The sequence below is a fragment of the Chiloscyllium punctatum genome, chromosome 18, assembly GCF_047496795.1.
Source record: "Chiloscyllium punctatum isolate Juve2018m chromosome 18, sChiPun1.3, whole genome shotgun sequence".
NCBI classification, from domain to species: domain Eukaryota; kingdom Metazoa; phylum Chordata; class Chondrichthyes; order Orectolobiformes; family Hemiscylliidae; genus Chiloscyllium; species Chiloscyllium punctatum.
The window spans coordinates 72231142-72255999 of NC_092756.1; the positions used below are offsets into that span (position 1 = coordinate 72231142).

General features: G+C 43.4%; 1 protein-coding gene across 3 annotated transcripts in view; it reads right to left on the reverse strand.

The window, feature by feature from the left end:
* The window catches only part of LOC140489201 (ubinuclein-2-like), a 76481-nt gene that overhangs the window by 2598 nt on the left and 49025 nt on the right, over window positions 1-24858 (reverse strand). For all 3 annotated transcript variants that reach the window (XM_072588479.1, XM_072588480.1, XM_072588481.1), the window contains 4 exons: window positions 24499-24541; window positions 21924-23495; window positions 11769-12027; window positions 9187-9267 (listed from right to left, as the gene is read on the reverse strand). In XM_072588479.1, the coding sequence (XP_072444580.1) occupies window positions 9187-9267; window positions 11769-12027; window positions 21924-23495; window positions 24499-24541 (1955 nt within the window). The remainder of the gene's footprint in view (window positions 1-9186; window positions 9268-11768; window positions 12028-21923; window positions 23496-24498; window positions 24542-24858) is intronic.

Here is a 24858-nt window from a genome sequence, read left to right on the forward strand (position 1 = left end):
AAAGTAGATGAACTTAGAGCTTTGGTTAGTACTTGGAACTATGAGATTATTGCGGTTACGGACACTTGGCAGAAAGACAGACAGGACCGGCAGCTGAATGTCCCAAGATTTCGAGGTTTCAGGTGTGATAAAATCGGATGTAAAAGGGGCGGGGAGTTGCATTACTGGTAAAGGAGTATCTCTCAGTTGTACTGAGGAAGGGTACATCAGAGGACTCTTGCCATAAGGAAATATAGATAGAACTCAGGAACAGGAAAGGTGAAATCACAAATCTGGGGGTATACTACATCAGGAGATAGAATCATAGAGATGTACAGCATGGAAGCAGACCCTTCGGTCCAACTCGTCCATGCCGACCAGATATCCCAACCCAATCTAGTCCCACCTGCCAGCACTTGCCATATCCCTCCAAACCCTTCCTATTCATATACCCATCCAGATGCCTCTGAAATGTTGCAATTGTACCATCCTCCACCACTTCCTCTGGCAGCTCATTCCATACACGTACCACCTTCTGTGTGAAAAAGTTGCCCCTTAGGTCTCTTTTATATCTTTCCCCTCTCACCCTAAACCTATGCCCTCTAGTTCTAGACTCCCAACCCCAGGGAAAAGACTTTGTCTATTTACCCTATCCATGCCCCTCAATTTTGTAAACCTCTATAAGGTCACCCCTCAGCCTCCGATGCTCCAGGGAAAACACCCCCAGCCTATTCAGCCTCTCCCTATAGCTCAAATCCTCCAACCCTGGCAACATCCTTGTAAATTTTTTCTGAACCCTTTCAAGTTTCACAACATCGTTCCGATAGGAAGGAGACCAGAATTGCACGCAATATTCCAAAAATGGCCTAATCAATGTCCTGTACAGCTGCAACATGACCTCCCAACAAAGAACCAAAAACAGTAGGGCTGTTGTGGGTAATTTTAATTTCCCCTATACTGACTGGGGACTCACTTCGTGCTAAGGACTTGGATGGGGCAGAATTTTTTAAGGACCATTCGGGAGGTTTTCTTCACACAGTATGTAAACAGTCCAACCAGGGGAGGGTATAGTGGACCTGATTTTGGGGGATGAGCCCAATTAAGTGACTGAAGATTCAGTGAGGGAGCATTTCAGGAGTTGTGACCATGATACGGTGAGTTTTACGATACTAATGGATAGGGATAACAGCAGTCCTCAGGTGAAGATGTTAAATTTGGGGAAGGTGGACCAGAATAATATTAGGCAAGAACTGGAGAATTTTGATAGGAGGAAGCTGTTTGAGGGTAAATCCACATCGGACATGTGGGAGTATTCCAAATGGCAGCTGATAAGGTCCTGCAAGAACGAAGGATAGGTGTGGCAAATTACCTGAACCCTTGGATGACCAGGGATGTCATTACCTTGGTCAAAAAGAAAAAGGAAGCATATGTAAGGCTGAGGAGGATGGAAACTGATAAAACCCTTGAAGTATATAAGGAAAGTAGGGAAGAACTTAAACAAGGAATTAGACAGGCTAAAGGGGTCATGAAAAGTCATTAACAAACAAAATTAAGAAGAATCTGAAGGGTTTTTATACAGATATAAAAAGCAAGAGGGAAGCCAGGGGAAGGGTTGGACAAAGGGGAGATTCTATATGTGGAGCCAGAAGAGGCAGGTGAGGTCCTAAACGAATACTGTGTGTCAGTATTTACCAAAGACAAGGAATTGGTGGAGGATGATCTCAGGGAGGGAATGTCAAATTTTGAAGCCAAATTGCTGTTAAAAAGGAAGAGGTGTCGTGCATATTAAAAAAATATCAACTTGATAAGTCCCCAGGTCCTGATGGGATCTATCCCAGAATATTCAGGAAGGCAAGAGAACAAATTACTGGTGCACTGACATACATCTTTGTATCCTCTTTGACCACACATGAGGTCTGAGAGGACTGGAGAAGAGGCATTGTTTAAGAAGTGTAGCAGGGATAACCCAGGAAATGATGGTCCTGTAAGCTTCACATTGGTAGCAGGGAAATTATTGGAAAAGATTCTCAGGGGCAAGATCTATACACATTTAGAAGCAAATGGACCTGTTAGTGACAGACAGCAGGGTTTTGTGTGGGGGAGGTTGTGCCTCACTAACTTAATCGAGTTTTTTGAGGAGGTGACAAAGATGATTGATGAGGGAAAAACGGCTGATGTTGTCTCCATGGACTTCAATAAAGCCTTTGACAAGGTCCCTCACGGCAGATTGGTACCAAAGATGAAGTCACATGGTGTCAGGAGTGAGCTGCCAAGATGGATACAGAACTGGTTTAATCATAGGAGACAGAGGGTAGTGGTGGAGGATGCTTTTTGGAATGGGAGGGGGGTTGCGGCTAGTGGTGTTCCACAGAGATCAATCAGTGCTGGGACCTCTGGTTTCCATAAATTATTTGGAGGAAAATGTGGCTGGTCTACTTAGTAAGCTTGCAGATGATACAAAGCTCAGTGGAGTTGTGGATCGTGAGGAAGATTGTCAGAGGAAGCATGGGCAGAAAAATGGCAAATGGAGTTTAATCTGGGCAAATGTTAGGTGATGCACTTTGGAAGGTCAAGCATACATGGAAATTATACAGTGAACAGCAGAACCCTTAGGAGTATTGATATGCAGAGGGATCTTACTACGCAGGTCAACAGATCACTGATGGTAGCAGTGCAGGTAGATAAGGTAATAAAAAAGGCCTATGGCATGCTTGCCTTCATTGGAATGGGCGCTGAGTATAAGAATAGGCAAGTTATGCTGCAGCTTTATAGAACGTTAGTTAGGCTAACTTGGAATAATGCGTGACTAGAACTCTACGAGTCTACCATAAAAATGTAGATGCTTTGGAGGGGGTACAGAAAAGGTTTACCAGGATGTTGCCTGTTATAGGGGTTTCACTCTAAGGTAAGAAGGTTGAGGGATGATCTGATAGAAGTTTATAAGATTGTGAATGACATGCATAGAGTGGAAAGTACGAGGCCTCCCCCCAAAAAAGGTGGAGGGGTCAATTACAAGGGGACACAGGTTCAAGGTGCAGGGGTGGAGGGTTAGTTTTAAGGACAAGTGCGACACAAGTTTTTCCACATGAAGGATGGTGAGGGATACGGATCCTGTAAGTGAAGACAGTTTTAGAATGGAAGGGGGAAATGCATTGGTGCAGGCTTGGAGGGTCAAAGAACTTGTTCCTGTGCTGCATTGTTCTTTGCTCCCTGGTTTTATCAGGTGAATCTCTGTGCACGCCCTCCAGTGCAATCACATCTTTCCTATAGAATGGTGACCAGAACTACACAGTACTCCAACTGTGGCCTAACCAAGTTCCTACTGAAGCCCAACATAAATGTCTGGTTCTATTCTATTGAATCATTTTTGCACTTTCATCAAGACCTTGACATACTGCTTAATGCATGGTGCTCAGGCTGGGACTCAGTACGCAGTAGCGATCTAACTCACATTCTATAAATATCTAACATAACTTCTTGCATTTGTAATCATGACTCTATTAATAAAGTCTTGGATCCCATATTTTTTAAACTGTTGTCTTGACTTTTTCTATCATCTTCAAGCATTGTACGTGTACAAACTCTCAGGTCTCTATGCCAGTACTGTTTTAAAAGTCGACCATTTAGTTTCTATTTTTTGTCTTTGTTTGCTTTCCAAGGTGCACCACATTTCAGGACAGTTTGTTTAACACCAGTTTCACAGCTTAATGACTGATGACAGGATTTGTGCAGCATTCAAAGGAGACCACAACATGGTGAGACAGTAAAGAATAGTTACTGCGCAGGATTAGTGATGCCGACTTCAAGTCTCACCATAATTTATTTTAATTTCATTTTACTGTCTTTTTCCAGGCCCACATGACTTGGTTAACCCTTTACTTCTCTCTGAAACGGTTCGACAAATCAGCCAATTCATTGTAATTGGGAACAGGTAATAAACAGGTTTCTCAGCAACATTCATGTTCTGAGAACTATAAAAGGGAGATGTTCCCAAGCTCACATGGTGAGATGCTAGTATAGGATTTTAAAAGGTTACCAGATTTTGGTTCCTTTTTCTGTTGTTGGGCACAAATGGCTATCTGACACTGTCCTTTAGGACGTAGGCCCCAAAATGATTGATTGATTTGATTTATTGTCACGTGGGGTCTATTCTGTGTGGTATTAGATTACTTACAGTGTGGAAACAGGACCTTCGGCCCAACAAGTCCACACTGACCCGCTGAGGCGCAACCCACCCAGACCCATTCCCCTACATTTACCCCTGCACCTAACACTACGGACAATTTAGCATGGCCAATTCACTGAACCTGCACAGTTTTGGACTGTGGGAGAAAACTAGAGCACCCAGAGGAAACCCAGGCAGACACATGGAGAATGTGCAAACTCCACACAGTCAGTTGCCTGAGGCAGGAATTGAACCCTGGTCTCTGGCACTGTGAGGCAGCAGTGCTAACCACTGTGCCACCATGCCACCCACAATTGTTCTATGTTCTATAAAAGCTTTGTTTGTGAGCAGTACAGGCAGACCATGCTAATAAGGACATACAGATCATAGGGTGAAAGAAAACTAGGACAGAGTAAGGCTTACAGGCTCCGCTGCACAGGATGTACACAAGGGAGTTTTGTTGTAGAGAGCTTGCAAGGAGTCACCTGATGGTGGCGCCATCTTGAAATTGTAGATAGCAAGTTGCCTTATGAGGAAAGGTTGGAATGACTGGGCTGGTTTCCCCTGGAGTTTAGAAGAGTGAGGAGTTACTTGACTGAAATGTACAAGATCTTAAATGGTCCTGACAAGCTGGATGTGGAAAAGATACTTCCTCTTATGGGTGCTTCTCGGGTAAACTAGGGTTACCCTTCTAGGACAGATATGAGGAAATTTTTATTTAAATTTCAAGAGGGTCGTGCAACTTTGAACTCACTACCTCAAGGAGGTGGCAACAAGGTTATGGAATGTTTTTATTTCCCCCCTCTAAGCCATTTTGATTTAGTACTCCCCTCTTTCTCTAACCCTTACATTTTTATTTGATATTAGCAATGCCCATAGCAGGCTTTGCTGGTTAATATACAATTGGCCACATAAATGTTTTCCTGGTGGTGGAATAAAGTATTTACATTTAAAAAAAACAAAAGATGAAGTTAGATTTTTGTTAGACAACAGAGTTAAAGGTTATTGGTTTAGATGGGAAGATCATAAACCATGAGAGATGTAGGAGCAGGAGCAGCCCATTCAGGCCATCAAATCTGCTCTGCCATTTAATACGCTGATGACTTTTTTTCATTCATTCGTGGGACACAGGTGTTGCGGCTGGCCAGCATTTGTTGCCTGTCCCTAGTTGCCCTTGAGAAAGTGGTGGCAAATTGCCTTCTTGAACTGCTGCTGATTGACTTAAAATGCCGTTAGGGAGGGAATTTCAGGATTTTGACCCAGTGACAGTGAAGGAATGGCGATATATTTCCAAGTCAGGATGGTACGTGGCTTGGAGATGAACTTGCAGGTGGTGGTGGTGTTCCCCATGTATCGGCTGTCCTTGTCCTTCTCGATGGAACTGGTTGTGAGTTTGGAAGGTGCTAATTAATAATCTTTGATGAATTTCTGCAATGCATCTTGCTACTGATACTGAGCATTGGTGTTGGAGGGGAGTGGATGTTTGTGGATGTAGTGCCAATCAAGGTGATTTTGGCTTTGTCCTGGATGATGTCAAACTTGAGTGTTATTGGAGCTAAGCCCATCCAGGCAAGTGCAGGGTCAGGAGGTGAGTTACTTGCCGCAGTATTTCTAACCTCTGACCCACTCTTGTGGCTGCTGTGTTTATGTGGTGAGTCCAGTTGAGATTCTGGTCAATGGTAACCTCCAGAATGTTGTTGGCGGATTCAGTGATGGTAACACCATTGAATATCAAGGGATGGTGATCAGATTGTCTCTTACTGGTGACAGTCATAACCTGGCATTTGTGTGACATAAATGTTACTTGCCAGTTGCCAGCCCAAACATGGACATTGTTCAGATCTTCCTACATTTGAAAATGGACTGCTTCAGTATCTGAGGAATGCTAAATGGTACTTAACATTGCACAATCAGCGAACATCCCCATTTCCGACCTTATGATGGAGGGAAGGTCATTGATGAAGTAGTTGAAGATGAATGGAAGACACTAAGACACTACCCTGAGGAACTTGTGCAGGGGTGTCCTGGAGTTGAAATGACTGACCTCCAGTCATCATAACAATCTTCCAATGTGCTGGGTATGACCCCAACCAGTAGATCAGATAATCCTCAACTCCACTTACCTGCCTTTTCCCCCATAACCTTTGATTCCTTTACTAATTAAAATTCCTCCTCAGTCTTGAATATACTTAATTTTCCAGCTTTGACACAACTCCATAACCCTGAGAGAAAAAAATCCTCCTCTGCTTTGTCTTAAGTGTGCGACACCTTATTTTGAGATGATGCCCTCTAGTCCTAAACTCTCTCACAGGGGAATGCCTTTCTGTATTGGCCCGTCAAGTCCTCTAAGAACCTTGTATGTTTCAATAAGGTTGTCTCTCACTTTTCTAATCTCCAATCAGTATAGGTCCAACTTAGTCAACCTCCTTATAAGACAGTTTCTCCATGTCTGGTATCAGCCTAGTGAATCTTCTCTAGACTGCCTCTAATGCCAGTACGTCTTTTCTCAGTTAAGGGTCCCAGTGCTGTTCACAGTGTTCCAGCTGTGGTCTGACTGGTGCCTTGTATAGTTTTAGTGAAACCTTTCTACTTTTATACTCCATTCCCTTTGAAAAGGCCAACATTGCATTTGCCTTCCCTATGGCTGACTGAATGTGGATGTTAGATTTCTGGGATTCATGGACAAGAGCTCCGAAATCCTCGTTCTGTAGCTGCCTGCTACATTTCAATAATACTCAGCTTCACTATTCTCCTTAACAAAGTGCATAACTGCACTTTGGAAGGAGCTAGAGAGAGAGCAGGGCAGAAGAAAGGTACTAGGGAGTGGGCAGGGAGAAGGTGACGGTGAGAGGGAGGGAGGGTGAGAGGGAGGGAGGGTGAGATGGTGAGAGGGGGAGAGAGAGAGAGAAGGGTTGGGGGTGTGTGTGGGGGGGAAACAAAGACAGACAGACAACATAGCACAGGACTTAAATCCAAACTTTTCAGAGGCATTTAGCCAGACACATGAACAGGCAGGGAATAGAAAGTTATGGACCATATGCAGGCAGGTGGGATTAGTTTAGAATGGTATAATGGTCAACACAAACTTGGTGGGCCGAAGGATCTGTTCTGTTCTATGTTGGCACATTTCCCCACATTATATTCCATCTGTCAAGTTTTTGGCCATTCACTTAACCTGCCAATATTCCTCAGCACACTCTTGTGTCACCCTCATCACTTTCCCTCCCACTTATTTTTGTGTCATCCACAACCTTGGTACAATCCCAATTAGTACATTCAAGGATGGGATACTTCTGGATGGTCAGTGCAGACTCAATGGGTCAAACTGCCTCTTTCCACACTGTAGGGATTAAGTGATTCTAAGTCAATAATATGTATTATAAGTTATTGTGGCACCAGTACTGATCCCTGTGGCACACCTTGAGTTACAGATTGCTAGCGTGAAAATGTCCTCCAAATCCTAATAGTGTCTTCCACTGGTTAGCCAATCCTTTATCCGCACTGAATATAGTATCCCCAACACCATGAGCTCTTATTAAATACCCTAATGTGTAGCACCTTACCAAACACCTTCTCAAAATCCAAATATATTACAGTCCTTGCTTCCTCCTTATCCATCCCACCTGTTGTCCCCAAAGGCACGATGGCACATTGGTTAGCACTGCTGCCTCACAGCGTCAGAGATCATGGTTCAATTCCCACCTCAGGCGACTCTCTGTGTGGAGTTTGCATGTTCTCCGTGTCTGCGTGGGTTTCATCCGGGTGCACCAGTTTCCTCTCACAATCCGAAAATGTGCAGGTTAGGTGAATTGGCCATGGGAAATTGCCCGAAGTGTGAAGGTGAAGGGTAAATGTAGGGGAATGGGTCTGGGTGGGTTGCGCCTCAGCGGGTCAGTGTGGACTTGTTGGGCCAAAGGTCCTGTTTCCACACTGTAAGTAATCTAATCTATAAATTGCGATAAATTTGTCAGGCATGCATCTCTCTTCGTGAAGCCACGCTGACACTGCTTGATCATATAATGCATTTCTAAATGCTGTATTACATCCTTTATAATACCTGAACATTTTCCCAATGACAGGCAATAAACTAACTGGTCTATTTCGGTTTTTTGCTTCTTCACTTCTCAAAATAAAAATGTTATACTGGCAATTTTCCAATCCTCTGGGTCGTCTGCATAATCTAAGAATTCTTGGAAGATTACTATCGGTGCATCCACTACCTCTAAAGGTACTTGCTTGGATGCATCAGGTGCAGGGTACTTATCAATCTTTAACCCCATTAGTTTCATTAGCACATTTTCTCTAGTGATAGGCTATTTGCATTTATTTTCTCTCCTCCTTTTGCCCCTAGAGTATTTAGTCATTTTGGAATGCTATTAGAGTCTTCCACCGTAAGGACCGATACAAAGTATTTACACCTCTGCCATTTCCTGGTTCCCCATTATTACTGCTCCAGCCTTATTCTCTAAGGAGCCTATGTTCACTTTGGTTTCTCACTTCCTTTTTATATATTTAAAAAGCTCTTAATATTATTTACAAGTTTACATTCATTTATTTTCTCCATCTATATTATTATTATTTTGGTCACCTTTCTTTGTTTTTTTGAATGTGGAATTTGAAACATGAACAGATCTTACTAAATGATATAGTAGGCTTGAAGGATCAAATAGTCTACTTCTGCACCTAATACATACGCATATATGGTCGTGGGGCTGCATTAATACTTGCTCAGAGTCTCCAGATGCTTTGGGATTCAGTAAATCAGATAATAATCCGTGGCTAAGACGTTGATTTAAATGCAGCTCTTGTTACAAAGTTTAGAGAAATGGTATCACTTCCATGTACCCTCACTGAGGAGTAACCTTAGTCCACAGCACATAAAACCACTGTTCTCCACCCCTAAACTGTGCTGAAAGTCAAATAGCGGACTGACTGGAATAAATTTGGGCACGGATCCACAATTTGCCCCATCAAGCAGCAGGCATCACCCGATGAAATACTTAAAACCATAACACGTGGTGCCTGTAAAAACGGAACAGTACCTGCGTAGGCCTGTTGTAAGTGGGCTGGCACACTCGATCGGGAAAGCTGTGTAGAACCAGACTGCAAACCTTTCAAAATACCTGTCAAGAAGAGGGAAACAATTATGAGAGCCAGGCTTCCATAACCTAACAGCACAAGCTCTCACTGAGTCAGTCTTTAGTATCACACAAGGTCATGCCCATATATCATGCTTGAGCCATATCTTCAAAAAAGGTACCAATTAGTTCCAATATTCTCTTCATCTAGAGCCATGGATTTTCTTTTTCCTTTTCAAGTATTAATCTCATTCCCTTTTGAAAGTTAGCCTTAAACTTGTCTCTAGCAACTTTCCAGACAGTGCAGTTCAGATCATCATACACTATGCAAAAATATGCCATCACCTTCAGGTCTTTTGGAAATTTCTTAAATATGTGTCATTCTGTTAATGACTCTCCTGCCGGGTAAGTTTCTCCTTATTCATCTTATCAAAAACGTTTGTGACTCTGAAAATCTCAACACAATTCCCCTCGTCTTTTCTACTATAAAGAGAATAATCTCAGTTTCTCCAGTCTTATCCTTTCATGGAAGTCCCTCATCATTATAAATCTCGTTATTGCATTCTCTAAATGTCCTTTCTGAGGTGCGGGTGCCCAGAACTGAACAGATGAGTTGGACCAAGGGGTCTGCTTCTGTGCTGTATGGCTCTATTAGACACAAGCAACAATTTCTCCTTTTTAAATTCTGGACTCGCCCTGCTTCTCAATTTGTTTTGTGATCTACAAATATTTGTGTATGCGAACCCCCAGGTGTCTTTGTTTATGCAACTATTTTAAAGGTGTATAATTTGGTTCACTTTGCTTCTCTTCATTCTTAGCAAAATGCACCACTTCAATGTGCAGCCAGTGACCATGTATTAAATTCTGCATTCCAGGAGTCTGCTCATTTTGTCAGTTGTCTCTGTCCTCCTGCAATCTCCGTTATTATTTATTATTTTTGAGTTTTGTGTCAACAAAATGTTACTGTGTAGCTATGTTCAGATCCTTACTATATCTTAAAAATAGCAGCTGCCCTACCCTAGAGAAGGCCACGATACATTTCCCTTCTGTCTGGCAAACAATTGTTCACCATCACTCTCTGCTTTCTATCCTTGAACTAATTGTGTGCTCTCTATCTATTTGATATCTTGGACTTCTGTTAGGTCTCTTGTAGGGCACTTTATCAAATATTTTGAAAGTCCATTTACACAACATAAGCTACCCTCTCCATTATACTAAAAACTCAAACAATAATAAACATAGCAAGCTCCCAAACAGCAAGCATGAAGAATGGCTCTTATTGTTGTTAAGCATAGTAAGTTAATATTATCCCAAAATAATTCATGAGGTAAACCCATTGCACATCTGGCTTGTGACTCTTAAATCCCTGGCTTGTACTCAGCTGACCTTCACGAACAAGGTGATTCTCATCTCTAAGTTCAAGTCTGTCTAGAGAACTGAACCCAAATTCTAGGCTGGAAATCCAGTACAGTAATAAGGAAATGATGCACTGTCAGAGATGCTACCTGTCGGCTGAGACATCAGATTGGGCCCTATATGCCCCTTCTAATAGATGCAGAAGATTATTACAATGGCTTTATTTTGATAGAGAGGGGGGCATTCCCTGGTCAATTTTGAACCCTCGATTACCTAGTTATTTACCTTCACCACAGAACATCAAGGAAGCTTGGTAGACCAACAGTTTTTGGGTTGTTTTGAGGTAATTGGCCCTCCTTTTCACCAGCAGACCAGGTGAAAAGCTTTTTCTACAACTTTACATGTTGCGATTGTACCCTTTCAGACCCTCCCTGAAAAGATGCAGTGTCGATGGTCCACGTATTAGCAATTTCCCACAAAACATTGTCTAGTCGATTCTTGAACTCTCTTACCTAACTCCCAACCAGCACCTTCTTCCCTGAACCTCCTAAAAGATAGCCCCTTTTCAGAGGCTCATGGTTCTGCCCGAAACATCGATTCTCCTTCTCCTTTGATGCTGCCTGACCTGCTGCGCTTTTCCGGCAACGCATTTTTGAGCTCTGCCCAGGCCAGCCTCAGAAATGAGGTCCAGTAGTTAAGTCCGTGAACCCACACCATCGTTTACCACGGCATCAAGCAGAGGGCATCAAGCAGAGGTCAGTAAGCAGCACACAATGGATTCCCTCCTCTCAGTCTATTACTATACTGACAGGCAACCTAATCCCATCAGGCAATGCAGGACTCTGAAGAAATCCAAAGTGACCACTGCCACCCTCTGAGAGACTCACTGGCAAATATTCCAGGAAACAAGAATCTTACAAAACAACTCAAGCAAACATCTTTAATATGTTTACGCTCAGACCAATTTCAATCAGTTTTCAAAAGGGAACTGGACAATTATCTGAAGACAGATGATGTGTAGAGCAGCAGGAAAAAGGTGGGGAACTGTCAATAGAGAAGGAGCTCTTGTAGACAGTCATTGAGAGGTACTGTCAGATCTCAGTGCCCCTTTAGCTCATCCATGTGTATGGGACAGGAACTCCATGGACCCTGAAGTGAGGCCTCTCAACCCACCAATCCCAGGGACTTACTTTGTGTTATGTTGTGCTGGAACGGGGCTGAGGTAGATCCAGTTGGCGTGGTGGTGGTGATGTCTGATTCCGAAGCGAAGTTGATCAGGTTGAGCGGGAGCTGGAAGGGCAGGGAGACGGGAACCAGACCGCCCAACATGCTGAACGCAGCAGCTGAGTTCAGGGACGCCGAGGTTGCGTTCAGATTTGTTACATTCAGGGGCGACGTCATTAGGGTCAGAGATGACGTGTTTGCCAATAAGGTCGATCCAGCCGTTGCCTGGAATAACAACAAGTTTATTTATATAGTGCCCTTAATAGAGTAAAAGATCTCAGGGTGCCTCACAGGAGCTTTATCAAACAAATTTGACCCTGAGACATGTGGGGATATCTTAGAGTTGATGGCTTATAAAGGGTGCTCTAGAGGCAAAGAGATAAAGAGTTTAGGGAGGGAGCTCCAGTGCTGAGGGTGCTGGAAGCTGAAGTCATGGTTGCTAATGTTGGAGAGATCAAGATTGGAAGACTGAATATCATGAAGGGTTTTGGAGAGTGGGGGAATTAGAGGGAGAGGGCAAGGCTATGGAGCAATTTGAGAACAAGGATAAGAATTTTAAAACTAAGACATTGTTTGTCCTGGAGCCCACATCCAAATGGGAGGCAGATGTTTGAACAATCTCCAGTTTACAAAGGGTAGGATATGAGAAGTTAACCAAGATAGGTTGGAATAGTCAAGTGGGGAGTAACAAAAACAGAAATGAGGGTCTGAGCAGTACATGAGTGGAGCAGGTGATGTTATGCATGTGGGAGTAGGCAATCTATGATGTTATGTGGATGTGTGGTCAGGATTTTATCTTGAGGTTAAAGTTGTATCAAGGTTATGAACAGTCTGATTCAGATGCAAGACAGCTGTCAGGGAATGTAGTGGGGATAAAGCTCAACAGCTTCAATCTTCACAATCTTTTGATTACAGGAAATTTCTGCTCATCCAGTATTGGATATCACATAAGCGATTTAGAAACAGCAGGGTCAAGTCATGAGAGATGGTGTGAGGTTGGGCTGGGTGCTGTCAGTGTACATGTGGAAACTAACACTGTGCTTTCAGAAGACATTGCCAAAGTGCAATATATGGATGAGAAATAGGAGGAGGAGGAAAGAGGAGATCTTTGGGAGGCACTTAAAATATAATGGCACCTAAGCAGGAAGACAAAAAAAATTATTGTAGATAATTCTCTGGATGGGCAATACTTGAATTCGGTAGATGTGATGCCACACAGGCGGATGAAAGTTGACAGTGTGATCAACTAGAGCAGGGTTAAAAGTACAAGGCAGTGGTGGACTGGTTTGCCTCCAAGATGTTCAATAGTGAACTCATCATCAGCAAACATGGGAGAGTTACAGTCCATGACTGGGGGAGCAGCGAGCAGTTGAGGAAAGTAAGTGGCGGCAGTAAGGGAGTTCCCAGGGATCCACAGCTGCCTTTTGCCAGGACCCATGAGCTGCAGCCTTTTGCTTTGGGAATGGAAGCCATGCCACTTGGCAGAAGTCAAGGGTAAGTGGCTGCAAGGAGGTGGGTGGGGGCGGGGCTGCAAAGTGATAGAATAATTTTAAACCTGTCAGCCAACTACGAGACTGAAGTCATGACTTCCTTGCATATGAGTGTGGAATCTCAAATTTAAGGCTGCCAAAATTCAGAAACTCCTATCTGGGGAAAATGTAGTGGATGCTAGTATCATGAACACTGGCAATTTGAAATTTAAATCTGAGATTGATATCTGAGATGTCATATAAAGGATGGTAACTGTCTGGTAAAATTCTGCAACGTTACGGATATGCCATGGAAATGCATTAGCTGTGATCTCAACAGTTTGTGAAAAATGTGCTTATGTTAATGACGTTTTGGGTGAAGTACAGACTGGTTATTAACTTATGCCTGTTATCTTTTGTCATAGTGTGGTGTGTAAGAAACGAATGCTTCTTTGCAGATTATGTTTAACGGAGGACTGTTAATTATTCCGGATATTGATGACTTCTTCCAATTCTGTCCATTAGTCTAAATACTCAAACGTCAATCACAATACAGCAGGAATTGTTCCTGTGTGAATTCATCATGTAATAAATTAGTTCATGAGAATGAATGTGGAGACCCTGAAAACCAAAATGTAGAACGTAGACTCAAAGAATGAAATTCCTATTTTGTACTGTATGGTTCTATGAAAGCCAAAATGTAGCCCTTGGAAAAACCCGTTCCCTTAACCAGGTGGATCAATCAGAAGCAGCAAAGGGAACATCATCATAGCCCCTAAGATACAATTAAATTTAAAAACTGATATGACACAAATGGAATGGAAAAACATGGAAAGAAAAACTGCACAGCAAAATCTTTTTTTAAGACACTTAAATATTAAAGCAATTTCTCTATGAAAGGGACACATTTCTCCTTAATGTAATCTTTTGCTCTGTTGCCAAGTCAATCAGGGCTATAGTCCTGTCAATCTATTACAGTCACCAGGAGAAACAATAACTCATGGCCAGCATTCAGTCCAGGGTAAGTCTGCTCTTGGTCCTCCTTTCTCAACACCATTGCTCCATTGCTGTCTGATTCTTCTGACAGTGATAGTTACAAACAGCACCTTTTGCAGGACATCCCAAAGCACTTTATAGCCAATGAAGTGCGTTTGAAGTGTAGTCAGCAATGGTTGGCAGGAAATTTAGCAGCCAACTTGTAATCAGCAAGCTTCCATAAACAGCAACAACTCAGTGATCACCTAATCTGTTTCAGTGATGTTGGTTGGGAAAAAATGTTAATCATGTTTGCTGATGATTGCACAATTTCCTAGATAATGAAGGAATCTATGGCAGCATGCAGCTAATGGAGAACAACAGTCAGGCGTAGGTTGATAAGTGACTTGTAATGGGTACACCATACAAATGTTACCAATGACCACCTCCAACAAGGCAATCTAGCCATGCTATTCAATTATACTTCTATCGTGAATCCCTCATCAACAAGCCAGGGATTTGGACGTGAATATAGGAGGTATAGTTAGTAAGTTTGCAGACGACACCAAAATTAGAGGTGTAATGGACAGCAAAGAAGGTTACCTCAGATTAGAACAGGATTCTGATCACATGGGCCAATGGGCCGAGAAGTGGCAGATAGAGTTTAATTTAGATAAATGTGAGGTGCTGCATTTTAGAAAAGCAAATCAGAGCAGGACTTATACAATTAATGGGAAGGTCCTAGGGAGTGTTGCTGAACAAAAGACCTTGGAGTGCAGATTCAAAGTTACTTGAAAGTGGAGTCGCAGGTAGATAGGATAGTGGGGGCGGCGCTTGGAATGCTTGACTTTACTGGTCAGAGCACTGTGTATAGGAGTCGGGAGGGCATGTTGCAGCTGTATGGGACATTGGTTCAGCCACTTTTGGAATATTGTGTGAAATTCTGGTCTCCCTTCTACCAGTAGGATGTTGTGAAACTTGAAAGGATTCAGAAAAGGTTTACAAGGATTTTGCCAGGGTTGGAGAGTTTGAGCTATAGGGAGAGGCTGAATAGGCTGGGGCTGTTTTCCCTGGAGCAGAACCTTATAGAAGTTTATAAAATCATGGGGGGTATGGATAGAGTAAATAACAAAGTCTCTTCCGTGGGGTGGGGGAGTCCAGAACGAGAGGGCATAGGTTTAGGGTGAGAGGGGATAAAGATATAAAAGGGACCTAAGGGGCAACGTTTTCACTCAGGGGATGGTGCATGTATGGAATGAGCTGCCAAAGGAAGTGGGGGAGGCTGGTACAATTAAAACACTTAAAAGGCATCTGGATGGGTATATGAATAGGAAGGGTGGAGAGGGATATGGGCGATGTGCTGGCAAATGGGACTATATTAGTTTAGGATATCTGGTCGGCATGGTCAAGTTTTATAAATACTGTTACACCAAGAGTAGGTCAGAGCTGAGAATTTTGCAGAGAGTAATTCACTTCCCAACTTCCAATTCCTGTCCATGATCTAGAAGGCACAGGTCAGGCACAACACTATTTGGCATCAAGCAACCTCTCTACCAATTGAAATACTTATTCTATACCACCAGTGCACAGTGGTTGCTGTGAGTAGCTGATGCACAACAGCAACTTGCCAAGATTTCTTTGCAAACACATTCTAAACACAGAATCTTGACCAACTACAAGGCCAAGGCAAACCACCACACTTGCAAGTTCCTCTCCAAGTCACAGGCCTGACTTGGAGCTGTATGGCATTCTTTCACTGTTGGGCGGACTTTAAACTAGTTTGGCAGGGAGATGGGAACCTAAGGGGAGATTCTCAGTTAGCTAGAGTGGGTGAGGGCTTAAGGGAAAAGAGAATCATGACAGTAAATAAGAAGAAAGAAGCAGCTGAGCATTTTGGCACTAAGATGAGTGGAAACCAGGTAGTGACAGAAAAACTGAGAATGTTTGAAAACAAAGGTTCTTCTAGTGGATGTGTTAGGATTAAAAATGGCATAGAAACTAGCATAAGGGCACTTTATCTGAATGTTCGCAATATTTAAAACAAGATAAACGAGATTATGGCACAAATCATTACAAGTGGATTTGCTTTAGTGGCCATCAGAGGCATAGTTGCAGGATGGTCATGACAGAATTAAATATCCAGGGATATCAGACTATGCAGAAGGACAGATATTAGATTAGATTAGATTACTTACAGTGTGGAAACAGGCCCTTTGGCCCAACAACTCCACACCGACCCTCCAAAGAGCAACCCACCCAGACCCATTCCCCTACATTTACCCCATCACCTAAGACTATGGGCAATTTAGCATGGCCAGTTCACCTGACCTGCACATCTTTGGATTGTGGGAGGAAACCGGAGCACCCGGAGGAAACCCACGCAGACACGGGGAGAATGTGCAGACTCCACACAGACAGTCGCCTGAGGTGGGAATTGAACTGGGTCTCTGGCGCTGAGAGGTAGCACTGAGCCACCGTGCCGCCCTATGAAGATATGAAGGAAAAGGAGGTGGTGTAGCTCTAATATTTAATGATGACATCAGGGCAGTAGTGAGAGTTGATAATGAGAGATGATGGAGAAGTAGGTTGAACCAATGTAGGTGGAAATTAGAAATAGTAAGGGGAAAAACTCACAGATAGGTGTAGTCTATAGGCCACCAAAAATAAACAGATGGTGGGGGCAGGGTAATAAACAAAGAAATAACTGATGCATGCAGAAGTGGTATGGTAATTATCATGGAGGATTTTAAACATATTAATTGGTCAAATCAATTTGGTGAAGGCAGCCTTGAGGAGGAGTTCATGCAATGTATCTGCAATAGTTTCCTTGAATGGTATGTAATGGAACACGAGGGTGTAAGCCACCCTAGATCTGGTCCTGTATAACAATCCTGGAATAATTGATGAACTCATAGCTAGGGATCCTCTTGGGAGGAGCGATCACAGTATGGTTGAATTTAAAGTACAGATGGAGGGTGAGAAGGTAAAATCCAAAACCAGTGCCCTCTGCTTGAACAAAGGGGACTATTATAGGGTGAGGGAAGAGTTGGCTAAGGTAGACTGCGCGCAAAGACAACTGAAGAACAGTGGAGGACTTTCAAAGCGATTTTTCATAGTGCTCAGCAAAAGTATAGACCAGTGAAAAGAAAGGACTGTAGGAAAAGTGATAATCAACCATGGATAACTAAGGAAATAATGGAAGGTGTCAAATTGAAAGCAACTCCATACAAAGTGGCAAGGATTAGTGGGGAACTATGGGATTGGGAAATCTTTAAAAGGTCAGCAGGAAGCCATGAGAAAAGCTATAAAGAAAGATATGATGGATTATGAGAGTAAACTAACTCAGAATATAAAAACAGGTAACAGAAGTTTCTACAAATAAATAAAATGAAAAAGAGTGGCTATGGTAAACACTGGTCCATTAGAGGATGACAAGGGGGATTTAATAATGGGAAATAAGAAAATGGCTGAGGATTGAACAGTTATTGTGTGTTGGTCTTCACAGAGGAAGACACATAAAACATACCAATAATTGAGGTCAGGGAGACTATGGCAGGTGAGGACAAAGAAGCAATCATTAACACTAAAGAGGTAGTGTTGGGCGAGCTAATGGGGCTAAAGATAGACAAGTCTCCTGGCCCTGATGGAAGGGGACTAAAAGAGATGGTGGGGGAAATAGCAAGTGAGCTCGTGGTAATTTATTAAAATTTAGTGGATCCTGGGGCAGTTCTGGCAGATTGAAAAACAACAAATGTGATGTACTGTTTAAACAAAAAAGGAGGGAGACAAACAACATGTAACTATAGGCACGTTGGCTTAACTTCTGCAGTGGGGAAAATTCATAGAATCCAAACAGTATGCAAGTAGACCACTCAGCGCATTGAGTCCACACTGACCCTCCACCCAGATCCAACCCCTTACCCTATCCCTGCATTTCCCATGGCTAGTCTGCATAACCCTGGACACAATGGGCAACTTAGCATGGCCAATCCAGCAAACTTGCTCATCTTTGGACTGTGGGAGGAAACTCACATGCAGGGCGTGAGGTGGCGCAGTGACTCAGTGGTTAGCATTGCTGCCTCACAGCACCAGGGACCTGGGTTCGATTCCACCCTCAGGCGACTATCTGTGTGGAGTCTGCACATTCTCTCTGTGCCTGTGTGGGTTTCTTCCCACAGTCCAAAGATGTGCAGGTGAAGTGATTCGGCTATGCTTATTTCTCATAGTGTCCAGGGATGTGTAAGTTATGAGAAAAGAGGTTTATGGGGATGGAGTATGTCTGGGTGGGATGATCTTCAGAGGGTTGGTGTGGACTTGATGGGCCAAATGGCCTGCCTCCACACTTTAGGGATTCTATGATTCACAAAGACATGGAAAGAATGTGCAAACTCCACACTGATAGTCACCCAAAGGTGGAATCAAACCCAGGCCCCACCTGGGTTAGCATTGTGTGGGCAGCAATGCTAACCACACAGCACCCTATGCTTGAATCTATCATCAAGAACGAACTAGCAAGACACTGAAACAGAAATTATCCCACTGGGCAGACACAGCATGTGTTCAAGAAAGGAAGGTTATGTTTAACTAATTTACTGGAATTCTTTGTGGATATTACCCAGGTGGTGGACAACAGGGAACCAACGGATGTGGCATACCTGGATTTCCAGAAGACATTAGACAAGGTGCCGCACAGAAGGCTGCTGCTTAAGATAAAGGTGCACAATGTATTATTACGGGTAATGTATTAGCATGGATAAAAGATTGGTTAACTAACAGAAAGCAAAGAGTGGGGGTACATGGGTGTTTTTCTGATTGATGATCAGGGGCTAGTGGCGTGCCTCAGGGTTCAGTGCAATTGTTTACAATTTACCTCAAAGAATTAGAGTTGGGGAGCAAAGTTCACAGATGATACAAAGATGAGTAGTAGAGCAAAGTGTGCAGAGGACACAAACTCTGCAGAAGGATATAGATAGGTTAAGTGAGTGGGTCAGGGTCTGGCAGATGGAGTACAACATTGGGAAATGTGAGGTCTTCCATTTTGGTAGAAATAATAGCAAAATGGACAATTATTTAAATAGTGAAAACCTGCAGCACGCTGCTGTACAGAGGGACCTGCGTGTCCTTGTGCATGGATCACATAATGTTGGTTTGCAGGTGCAGCAGATAATTAAGAAGGCAAATGCTAGAGAGCTAGAGTTTAAAAATAGGGAGGTTATGCTGCAGCTGATTAGGATGTTGGTGAGGTCACACCTGGAGTACTGTGTACAATTTTGATCTTCTGACTTGACAAAGGATGTACTGGCACTAAAGGGGTTACAGAGGAGGTTGACTAGGTTGACTCTAGAATTGAGAGGATTGGCTTGAGGGAAGATTGAGTAGACTCGGACTAAACTCATTGGAATTTAGAAGAATGGGGGGTGATCTTATAGAAATTTATAAAATGATGAAGGGAACAGATAAGATAGAAGCAGGGAAGTCGTTTCCACTGGCAGGTGAAACTAGGGGGCATAGCTTTAAAAAAAAGGGGGCGGATTTAGGATGGAGTTGAAGAATTTCTTCACCCAACCTGGAATCCCTGCCGAGTGAAGCAGTTGAGGCTACCTTGTTGAATGTTTTTAAGGCAAAGATAGATTGATTTTTGCACAGTAAAGGAATTCAGGGTTATGGTGAGTGGGAGGGTAAGTGGAACAGAATGGTGGAGCAGGCTTGAGGGGTGAGATGGCCTCCTTGTGCTCCTATTTTCTATGTTCATTGTTGGTGAGTCAAAATCCTTAAAATCCCTTCCGAACAGCACTGTGGGGGCATTTACAGCACACATAATGCAAAGGTTCAAAGTGACAGCTCAGCATCACCTTCTCAAGGGCAAAGTGGCACAGAGAGCAAATGTTGGCTTCATCAGTGTATCCAGAACCCACAAATTAATGTGGGATCTAACTGTACACAACCTGCCTGCTGTGTTCAGAAGTGTGAAAAGACGACATGTCATTGACTATACAGGTTTCAGACTGTGCTGAGGTTGTTGCAAGATACCAATTGATACAAATTTTTATTTTTGTCTATAAGATCGATGAACAGGAAAATCTACAACCAGCACATGCAATAACACTTCATTATTAATACCTTGCTGGCATCCACTACTGAGGTCAACTCTAACAGAAAAAGCACCTCCTGATACATTACTTAACAGCAGTCGATGAATCTCTTACCTGGTAAGGAGGAATTCAATATTCGTCAAAAATTTTATATTTGCATGAATTACAAGTAGGAGCAAGCCCACTTGAGCCTGCTCTGCCATTTAATATGATCATGGCTGATTGGATTACTCCACATTCCCCGACATTTCACTCCCTTGCTTTTTGAGAATCTGCACAGCTCAACCTTACAAGGACTCTACTGTCACTGTCAGGAAAATAGAAATGATACCTAAAAATGGGTGAGTTGTCTTATGAGGAAAGGGTGGACATATCAGGCTTGAACAAAATTCTTTCTAGCTCTGTTTGTTGTTCTGGGGACCCATGTACAATGCAGTGTGACACTAAATTGCTCATAACGGGAGAGAGCCAGTCCTGACAGTCAAGACAACCAGGGAGTTAGTTAATTCAAACCAAGGTTTTTGGGCATAACACTAGAGAGAAAATGAGAATATACAACTAGGAATCTGGTAGGGAAGGTGATATGCACATGCATCAAGTGACAACATAAAATATCTGGCTGAAATGCCCAGCAGGGTTTTATAAACTGCGTACAGACTGTTGGGTCAAGTATCAATAGTCACTGGGGTTATGCACTGGAGACTGCTTGGTCACAAATAAGTGAATCAAGTTAAGTGCGTTTGGGAAAGTTCAACTATGGCTACTAGAATCTGAGAGGGCTATCTTGCCCTTGAGGCTTGGGCAAAGGTGAGGACTGCAGATGCTGGAAACCACAGTTTAGATCAGAGTGGTGCTGGAAAAACAGAGCAGGTCAGGCAGCACCTGAGGAGCAGTAAAATCGACATTTTGGGCAAAAGCCCTTCATCAGAAATGGAAGCAGGGAGCTTCCAGGGTGGAGAGATAAATGGGGGCGGGGTTGGTTTGGAAAGGAGGTAACAAAGAGTCAAATCTGTTTCGCTACATGGTTGAAGAGCTTCAGGGCAGACGAGATGACCTGGGGGTTGCAGTGAGAGAGAGACTCTCAGATTCTTGTGGAGAGAGGAGAACGTCTTCAAGGTAGGCATCCTTGCAAGAAGATTCGCAGTAAGGTTAAAATCAACCGGGGCTTGGGGCAGAATATGGAGTCCAAGAGGTAAAATACACACAGCAGGTTCTCTACTCCTTTTGCACTGTACCTCTTTCCAAAGCCAAGTTATGTATGTCTCTGTTTGCTACGATTTGCCTGTACTGCTCGCAAAACAAAGCTTTTCACTACACTAAGGTACATGTCACTACAATAAATCAAAACAAACCAAATCAAGTTATCATTCTGAGATTTGGTGTCTGAAACCAAATGGAATATATTGAAAGCAAAACAAAATTCAGACAATCAATCAGTCTACTTAACAGTAATGCAGATGGTGACTAACCAAGGCTCAAGAAAAAAAAGTGAAGCATCATTTTCTCAATTTTCTATTCCAGCTGGAGATAAACCAGTTTCTCAGACAAAATTCCAATAAAAAAGTAAATGCAGCAGGTAGATTACCTGGATACCAGTTGATGTTCCTGAGCCAGAGGAGGGTCTGTGTAGGGAGGGCAGCATTTTTATCGCAACCTGAGGGCCACTTCCGGGTCCCCCACTCACACTAGTCCTACTGACAGTTCCGCTTGGGCTGCTCCTGTTAGCAGCTGCACTGCTCAGAGCCCCAGATCGAGTGACGGAGGCGCTTGTGGTGCTGCGGTTTGTGGTGCTCATTCCTGCTGCCCCAGCAACACTGCTCCTACCAGCGCTTCCGCTACTCCTGACGGGTGCCCCGCTCACACTCAAGCTGCCACGGCTGACAGCTCCACCCGTGGTGCTTCTGCCAAGAGTCCCGGCACCCGGCGGGCTGGCCATTTTCTGAGGCACTGAGGTTTTTTTAACAAGGGATGTTGATTGCTGCTGACCAGCAATTGATCCGGAAGGCGAGTGTCTGCTGCTCGACGGGCTGCCAGAGTGTTTGCTGCTGCTTTGCCGGCTTGTTGGACTCCCAGTCAAATTGCTTGATCCTATTGACACATTCTGGTTCATGGTGTTTGAAGGGGTTGTGGGTTTAGGTGGGCTAGCCATGGAGAAGGGAGGTTTAAAACCTTGGGCTGAGGTGCTTGAAGGCATCGCAGATTTAGGCGTGTAATCACTAGAGGTAGACGGACTGATGCTGGTCCTAGACACCGCCTGGGCATTGCTAGTTACTGACGGGGAAAAGGACGTTGGGTAGGCAGTTGACGTATCCGACAACTGTGACACGTGACTTGCGAGCAGATGCTGTGGACATGCATTCAACTTTACTACTGGATTTTGGAGCGTTTTGCAAGTGGTAACCTGGGGATGTGACACTAGGCTGTTGTGGTGCATGCTGGACTGGGATTGTTTGGTGGATTGGGTCTGTGACTGGCTCAGTCTCTGCAATCCTGGCTGGTGCTGCTTGGCTGTGGAAGTCACTGATGGAGGTTTGGGTGTTTGGGACGATGGTGCAGTGTAGCCGGCGATCAAACTGGTCATTCCTGGTCGAGAACCTTCCTGGGATTTCTTGGTGCCTGAGCTATGGCCAAATAAATGACTGAAAGTCAAAGGGACAGGGGAAAGTGTGGATACTTTTGGAGATGACGTGCCTGACTTTGGAGAGAGGGCAGATGCTTTTGGAGACTGAGTGACTGCTTTTGGAGATGGGGTGCCTGCTTTCAGAGATGCCGTGCCTACTTTCAGTGATGGTGTGGCTACTCTTGGGGAACAGGAGGCTGCTTTTGGGGAAAGTACTAGTGGTGTGACCTTGGCTATGACCTTTTTATCTTCCTTCGCCACAGGCTGAGGTCGAGGTGCAGGCGAGACAGAATTGTTTACAGTCCTGCTGATCTTGGTTGAATTATTGAAGACAGACAAAGCATCAGAGACTGATTCGAGGGAAGGGGGCTTAAGGGACAGATCTTCATCAAGAGAATCATCCAGGTAAATAGTCTCTCGGCTTGGATTACAACTGGAGCTTGAGATACTGACAGGCATAATTTTGCTCGTTGGCACCACTTTCGGGACAGTACTGGCTGGGGTAGAGAGTCTCTGCTCTTTCTTGGGACTTGAATCCTATTGAAAGAGAATAAAAAAACACTCATTAAGGGCCAGGAATCTGATCACTTCAATTCTTCCCCCCAAAACTTCAATATCATCTGCTGTTAATAAATTGCCCGCATCCCCAAAACAAACAATTAACTGCCTGATGCCTGTACAGATTTCAGTCATTGCTTGAATGGTCCAGCTCCCACACTGTTTCTGAACCCAAAGAAAATAAGCCACAACCAGTATCGGTCTGGGGACAGGTGGGAGAAAACAAGTAAGACTAGGGTTCCAATGAAGCCGAAATGGAAGGGTGACCTAATGGAGGTCTTTAACATAGTGAAAAGACTGGATGGAGTAAATGGTGAATAAATATTTCCATTTGTGAGTGGGACCAGAATTAGGGACTAAACATTTATGGCAATTAAAATAAATGTAAGAAACTCAGAGTAGGGTGCAAGGTGCCTGAAGGAAATGAGGAAGGAAAAAACAGGGATACAGGGAGAAATGGTTTATTTATGCCTGTTTCAGTGATGCATCCCTTTGCCAACAGGAACAGCTAAAGCAAGTTGTATGCTCACTGACCTTCCACCCTGCTCCTGGACCAACTCCCATCTGCTACCCCTCCACACTACCTTCACCCGCACTCATCCCCAATGCCCTCATCCCAATCCTCAACAGATACACAGAGCAAGGCTAAAGGAACATATGGTTTGTCTGCATGTACACTAGTCCCAAAAGCAATTCACTGCATTTTTGATGGGGCACTATATCTTCCTTTCCATAATCTGGGTGTAACCTGTTTTAAATACAGAGGAACCTTGATTATCTGGCATTCGATTATCTGAATTTTGGATTATCTGGCAAGGTCGCAAGGTCCCGATGCTTGGCTAAACTATGTTATCTGGTATTCAATTAGCTGGAATTCAATTAACCGAATGAAATACACCCCACCCATGTCCTTCAGATAATTGAGGTTCTTCTGCAAATCCAAGAAATATTTACTTGAGGGAAAAAAAAGAGAAAAATTCACCTTTACTTTAGGTTTTGGGGCTAATATCACCTTCTTCTTGGCCCTGGGAAAGAAAAGACAGTGAGAAAAATAAACTTTGACTCCAACAACTTGAAGAAAATTGCTCAAAAAGGATTGCAAACAAAAAACATAATGTAAAATGCATAGCACTTCAATTAGCATTCAAAAGAGAAAGCAAAATGAATGTTTATGTGAATTCTTTGGTTAGTTTTGAAGAAGCATTTCCCCCGAAACCTCAAGCTCTCTTTTTACCACTGAATAACTTGCTGCACACTTCCAACTCTCATTTCAGCTTGGGGGATATTCTTTTTGTTCCAGGATGTGATACTGATATGGCAGCATTTAGTCCTAATCCTAACA